Here is a 7,500-nt window from a genome sequence, read left to right on the forward strand (position 1 = left end):
TTTTCTTATTTTTGTGACTTCTGTGAAATTCGGTATTACTAATATTTCGTTCTTTTCTTTTTCTTTGTTATATTTTGTCCTGTTCATTATTTCCTGCGCTTTCGTTTTTGATTTTGTAATTATTCTCATTGGGTATTTTAATTTTTTAAATATTGTAATTATGTGTGTTATTTCATCTTCTATATATTCTGTGCTGCATATTCTGTATGCGCGTAAGAAAAATCCAATTATTATACCTGATTTGATTTTTTCACTGTGACCTGATAGATAGTGGACATAATCTTCTTTGTTGGTATGTTTTCTATGTACTTTATATCTTGGGCCTGAGTCTGTTCTAATAATTGTAGTGTCTAAAAATGATAAGTGTCCTTCTTGTTCTTCTTCTAGTGTGAATTCAATCTTCTCGTGTACTTTATTTGATAATCTGACTTTGTTTAGTATATTTGTGGTTTTGGGTGTTATGATTAATATGTCATCTACATATCTTATCCATGTGGTGTGTCTGCCTATTATTCTTAGCATTTTGTCTGCTTCTAATGTCTCTAAGAAAAGATTAGCAGCTATTGCACTAAAAGGTGAACCCATAGGGAGGCCGTAATGTTGTCTGTATTCTGTTTGTTCGAATGTAAATGGGTCGAAGTTAATGCATAGTGAAACTAGTTGTAAATAATCTGTTTTCGGAATGGGTAGATTGTTGTCATCTATCTTTTCTGTTACTCTTTTTATAGCCTCTAGTGCTCCATTTCTTGGTATATTTGTGAAAAGCGAGATTATATCAAGGCTGTATAGTTTCTTGTCTTTGAATTGTACATCTTTTAATCTATTTATCATATCTCCTGAATTCTTTATATGGGTTCCGCTTATTTTTCCTAACATCTGTGAGAGTGGTTTGGCTAGTTGTTTTGCTATTCTGTGTGGTGCGCTACCAATTCCTGATGTTATGGGCCTTAGTGGGATTCCTGGTTTATGTACTTTGGGGATTCCGCGTATCTGAGGGGGGCGTGGGGCTTCTTCTACTAAATGCAGCAACTTCTTACCTCTTTCGTTTTTCTTTAGTATTTTCCTAGCTTTCTTATTAAATGTGTCTGCACTTTGTTGAGCGTACCCTATGTGTTTCTTTTCGTATATTGTGGTGTCTTCTAAAAGAGTATTCATTTTGTTTATGTAATCTGTCCTGTCCATAATTATTATACCTCCCCCTTTATCTGCTTGTGTTATAATTATTTCCTGGTCATTTTTAAGATCTTGTAATGCCTTTTTGTAACGTCTCGAAATCTGGCTTGTTTTATTGTCTGAGAAAGCTTTACAGCAAAGTAAGATTCCTTTATCCACATCGGTGTCGTTCCATTTATAATTACGTGATACTAGCTCTGCGTAACTGTCTTGGTCGTTTCCCGTATCGAATTTTAATCCAAGGGACAAAACATCTCTTTCTGTATTCGTTAAGGTTTTCTTTGAAAGGTTTGTTATGAGATCTTGTCTACCCATGTGTTACACTCCCTTCAGGTATATAAGGGTACGGTAACATGTTATCTATCTGATGCAAGTCAGTTGGGGTATTTGGTAAACTCTACAATTATAAGTATCTATATTTATAACATTAATGATATGATACAACATTAATAATATACAACATGAGTAATAATATGATACAATCTAGTATACTTAATTCTTACCGTTACCCAACTAGGTAACAAGAGAGATCTAGGGAACAACTGTCAGGTATGGTGACAGGATTTGTAAGAGGGAAGGAGGTACCCCGCAAGCTACCGTACTTCCACTGGCTCCCAGTTGCCAGACGTCACCATTTGGCGACCACTCGTTCTAACCAACCTGCGCAGGCGCATGCGGATGCGCATGCGCACACGTATGACGGGAAAGTGTCTAACCATGGACGGGCCCGCAACACCTCCCCCCAAAAAATGTGAGCTTCCCTAAATGGGAAGCGAACATAAAAAAAACACATTACATAGTTACACAGAAAATTTTACACTATAAAAGACAAGTAATAACACAAGAACCAAAATCAAACAAAATGAGTATACTACACATGATATAAACAACCTCAACCTAAGGAGCATCTCCTGGGAGAGCTGGACCACGTGATAGCGCGTCGGCTATGACGTTTTCTCTCCCACGTATATGTGAGATTTTCAAGTGAAAGGGCTGTAGTGCCAACGCCCATCTTAAAAGTCTGATTTGTGTTCTTCATCTTTTCAACGAATATTAAGGGGTTATGATCTGTACGCACTTGCACTGGGTGAATTGTGCTACCTATATAAATTCTAAAATGGTCAAGGGCCAACAACAACGCAAGTGCCTCCTTTTCAACGGTGGCATAATTTCTCTGGTGCTTGTTAAATTTCTTCGAGAAATATCCCACTGGGTGCAACACGGAATCCCCCTCACCTTCCTGCAACAGCACTGCTCCTCCGGCGACGTCACTAGCATCGACGTGAAGGGTGAACGGCTTCTCCAGGTTAGGGGCTCGTAGCACGGGCGCGTTGAATAATAGGGTTTTCAAGCTCTCGAAGGACTCCTGGCACATCTGCGACCACCTAAAGGCCTTCTTGCCGCTGAGGAGGTCGGTCATCGGTGCCACAATAGAAGAAAAATTTGGACAGAAGCGCCGATAATATCCGGCCATCCCTATCAGCCTCATCACTGCTTTTTTGTCGTCTGGTGTCGGATATTGCTGGATGGCCGCAATCTTGGCTGCAACAGGTCGAACCTCATTCTGCCCGACCACATGTCCCAGGAAGGTGACCCGGGCATGGCCGAACTCGCTTTTGGCGAGGTTCACCGTCAGGTTGTTGGCAGCCAGCACAGCAAAGAGAGATTTCAGGCGACTCAGGTGCAACTCCCAGGTGTCCCCGAAGACGACGATATCGTCGAGATAGCACCGGACGCCGTCCATCCCGGCTGTGAGGCGGTTCATAAGGCGCTGAAAGGTGGCCGGGGCATTCCGCAACCCAAAGGGAAGAACGGAGAATTCGTACAGTCCCTCTGGGGTGACGAAGGCGGAGATGGCTCTCGAGCGCTCAGTCAGTCGGACCTGGTAGTAGCCTTTGAGGAGGTCGAGCTTGGTTACCCATCGCGCCGAGCCCACGTCGTCGATCACGTCGTCTATGCGAGGCAAGGGGTACCCATCCGCTTCCGTTACCGCGTTGACCCGTCGGTAGTCGACACATAACCGCATCGACCCATCTGGCTTCGGCACGAGGACAACAGGAGATGCCCACGGGCTGTGGCTGGGCTGTACAATGCCGAGCTCTTGGAGACGTTGCACCTCAGCTCGGACGTATTCTCTCTTGAAGGTATTCAAGCGGTAAGGACGTTGGCGGATGGGAGGGGCCCCATGGGTCTCCACGTCGTGTTCCAGTGCTGAGCAGGGGCGAGGGTGATCACCGAATATGCACACGTACGTTCGTAGCAGGGATTCTATGTCCTTCGCTTGGGCACCAGAGAGATGTTCTAACTTCACAGTGGGGTCTCGTAATATCACCGAGTTTTCCATCTTAACACATGACCCACTAAGAGCTTCAGAGAAACTCTCATCACTTTCTTCACTAACTTCCGGCACTACTAAGCACGCAGGTGACGGAGGGTCAGCCTCCGCACTATCTCCTACCACACCCTCACCACGATCGTGGTAGGGTTTCAACAAGTTAATATGCACTAGACGCTTTTTCTTGCGTCTCTCTGGAGTGTGGAGGACATAGTTGGCCTGACCTTGGCGCTCTAAGACTTGATACGGTCCACTATACACAGCTTGAAGAGGGTTAGTTTTTAATGGTAAGAAAGCCAAGACATTATCTCCACTTTTAAAATACCTATCCCTTGCTCCTTTTGACTTATCAAACTGGTGCTTCATTTTAATTTGAGCACCTTCTAGGTTTGAATGGGCAAGATTTATAGCCAATTGAAGTTTATCCTTAAACTTTGTCACATAGGAGGCCAACGGGGTCACTGGCTCATTGCTTATCCAGCTCTCCTTCAAGACTTTAAGGGGACCCCGTGCCTCGTGTCCATAAACTAACTGAAAAGGGCTATAACCTAACGACTCCTGAACACTATCTCGGATAGCGAACAGCAGGAGATCTACTCCCTCGTCCCAGTCCCTTCCGGTTTCCAAGCAAAAGGTCCTTAGGATTCTTTTGAGGGTTTGATGGAACCTTTCAACTACACCCTGGGATTGCGGGTGATAAGCCGAGGACCTAGATTGCTTGACACCTAGGCTTTCCATCACCTGGTTAAACAACCGGGAAGTAAAGTTGGATCCCTGATCGGATTGTATCACTGTGGGAAGGCCTACTTGGGTAAAAAAATGAACTAGGGCTCTTACAACATTCTTTGCCGTGATGCGGCGTAAGGGAATAGCCTCCGGATAGCGAGTGGCACTGTCTATGATGGTAAGTAGGAACTGATGACCACGGGGGGTTTTTGGTAAGGGACCTACGCAATCAATTGTTATCCTACTAAAAGGCTCTTTTATCACTGGTATGGGTTGTAACGGGAACGGTTTGATACTGGGGCTTGGTTTTCCCACTAACTGACAGGGACGGCATGTACGGCAGTATGTACCGACGTCTCTGCGTAACTTAGGCCAATAGAAATGTGATAGAATTTTGGCATACGTTTTGCTGGTTCCTAGATGTCCTCCTACGCCGTCATGAGCAATGCTAAGGATATCTTGGCGTAGGGGCTTCGGAATCACTATCTGGTGGTGCACTGACCAAGGGTGACTGGCGGGGGAGGTAGCGGGACGATATTTCCGCATTAGCACGCCAGAGCTAGTGTAATAGCAATTGGCCTCCTGTTGGGCTTCCACTTCACTAACTGCCCTATTAAGAAAACTGGCTAGTTCCGGGTCCTCTGCCTGGAGTTGAACAAGCTTACTCCTAGTAACAGGAGAGGAGCCAAAACTAGTCAGGGTCGTGACACTATTCTCATCTGTATTATTAGGTTTATCTGTCGGTGAGGAATCTTTGAAGAGTTCACCTAGACCGAGGTCAGGGGGGTCCACTTGAATAGGGTCTTCTTCCGATTTCTCACTAGACAAAGGGGAAACCACATCGATGCCACCTCCCTCGACAGATTCATTGCTTGGGACGTCTGCCTGTTGGCTCATACTACGTGTCACTGCACACGCAGGAAATAGCCCAGGGATGTCTTTCTCTAATTGTGTGGTGTTATTCTCAGCGGTAGGACGTGACGAGACCATGACATTTGGTAACGTCACGCCTCCAGCGAGGTCATTTCCTATTAAGAGGGAGACGCCATCTACCGGTACCCTGTCCACTACCCCTAACGTGACATAGCCTGATTTGATATGGGACTGTAAGTATAGCTGGCACAGTGGGATACGCGATCCTCCGGTCAAACCGTTCACTAGAACCCAATTACCAGTGTAGCACTCATCTAGGAAGGGGACAGCTTCTTTGGTAATCAGAGATAAGGCTGAGCCTGTGTCTCTCAAGATTTTAATGGGAACGGGTACACTTGACTCGTTTAGAGCTACGGAACCTGATGAACAATATGGTTCAAAGGTGGAGGAGGTGGGAGACACAACAGGTCGGTTATTTGTAGGTGATAGAGGATCCAACTGTACTTCCGTTTGTTTGGCCACATTTATCGAGAGAGAGGGGGACCCTGGGTGAGAGGGAATTTTGTTCTTTACTCTGAAGCAGTCATTAACATCATGACCGAGCCTACGGCAATATTTACAAAAAGGTTTCCTCTCACTATTAAAGATAGGTCCCCCGGTCTCACGGGCAACGGGCTTACCTGTGGTATATGATGGAAATCCTGATGGCGACCAAGGTCCCGGCGCTGCTGCCTGAGGGGCTGACGTAGGTGGAGGGGCGAATGGTGCAAGAGTAAATGCCTGGTGGGCACGTACTTGGCTGGGTTGGGACGCGGGAGCAGAAGACCTGTAACTTTGGCGGGGGTTAGTAAGAATGTAATGGTCGGCAACTGGGCCGGCATCAGCTAGAGTACGTATACCTCTTTGATCTAGGTACGCTCGTACATCGGGGTGCAAGTTATTTCGGATGTCTTCGAGCAGGATCAACTCAGCCAGTTTATCATGGCTCCGATGAGCTGATTCACTCTCTATCCACCGTTGGAACAAAGCTTGTTTGCGCCGAAAATATTCGACGTATGTCTCTTTTCCCCCTTTTTTCAAGTTCCTAAACTGCTGGCGATAAGCCTCAGGCACAAGCTGATAGCTGGTGAGGACGGTGGACTTAACCATATAGTAGTCTTTCACCTGCTCCTCAGAGAGAGCGGAGAAGACGTCCAACGCCTTACCAGTAAACGAGCGATAGACAAGTTGAGTCCATTTATCAAGTGGCCACCCATTCAAATGCGCCATTTTTTCAAATATTGCAAAGAACCTGTCGGGTTCGTCTTCATTGAACTTGGGCACACTTGCAAGTTGGGACTCGAGCCTAAACACAGGGGCATCTGCTCTCGTTTGCTCTCGACGGAGTATTTCCAACTGTAACTCGATTTTTCTGAGTTCAACTTGTAAGGCTAGGTTACTAGGCTCTTTGGCAGTAACAATTTGTGGAGCCTCGTTACTTGGCTTATTGGCAATAGCACCATTTGGAGCAATTTTATTAGGCTCGTTGATATTGTCAATCTGTGAAGCCATGTAACTAAGTTCATTGTCACTGCCAATCTGCGGATCTACGTTATTTGGCTCTTTATCAGATTCCTCTGTTGCGGGTATATCATCCTCCCTGATCATTCCCTCCTCAACGAGGTGGTTGAAGACCATTTCCCTCAGAGGGCCTTTATTCAAGCTTGAGTAACCCCCTAACCCGAGGCGTCGGGCAATGCCGATCAAGCATTCCTTGTTTATATCCCATAGAGCCTTGCCTGAAGGGTTAGCAAGAAATTGGTCGATATCAAACATTTTGAACTCAGAATTTCGAGAACACGTAATTATATACTAACAGCTAGCTAATAGTTAAACACATAAGATAGATAACTTCTACGGGATTACGGTGCGACCGATAGACACTATTAACACTGGCAATTTGTTGGCACAACACAACACTTGTCACACTAAATGGAGCTCTAGTCTACGTATGCACAATTCTCAATATCCCGGACACGGGCCCCCACATGTTACACTCCCTTCAAGTATATAAGGGTACGGTAACTTTTTATCTATCTGATGCAAGTCAGTTGGGGTATTTGGTAAACTCTACAATTATAAGTATCTATATTTATAACATTAATGATATGATACAACATTAATAATATACAACATGAGTAATAATATGATACAATCTAGTATACTTAATTCTTACCGTTACCCAACTAGGTAACAAGAGAGATCTAGGGAACAACTGTCAGGTATGGTGACAGGATTTGTAAGAGGGAAGGAGGTACCCCGCAAGCTACCGTACTTCCACTGGCTCCCAGTTGCCAGACGTCACCATTTGGCGACCACTCGTTCTAACCAACCTGCGCAGGCGCATGCGGATG

At 45.3% G+C, this 7,500-nt stretch overlaps 1 protein-coding gene across 1 annotated transcript; it reads right to left on the reverse strand.

Moving 5' to 3' along the window:
* Positions 1-2,065: 2,065 nt before the first annotated feature.
* On the reverse strand, positions 2,066-6,922 carry LOC143037281 (uncharacterized). The gene has a single exon (XM_076205413.1). The coding sequence runs from the start codon at positions 6,920-6,922 to the stop codon at positions 2,066-2,068; it is 4,857 nt and encodes a 1,618-aa protein (XP_076061528.1).
* Between the last annotated feature and the right edge of the window lie 578 nt (positions 6,923-7,500).

This window comes from Oratosquilla oratoria, chromosome 22, assembly GCF_046742065.1.
Source record: "Oratosquilla oratoria isolate Oo_2021 chromosome 22, ASM4674206v1, whole genome shotgun sequence".
In the NCBI taxonomy this organism is placed as follows: domain Eukaryota; kingdom Metazoa; phylum Arthropoda; class Malacostraca; order Stomatopoda; family Squillidae; genus Oratosquilla; species Oratosquilla oratoria.

Bases quoted from the DNA above. Each gene is read 5' to 3' on its own strand.
- LOC143037281 (XM_076205413.1), bottom strand. From the start codon at position 6,922: ATGTTTGATATCGACCAATTTCTTGCTAACCCTTCAGGCAAGGCTCTA.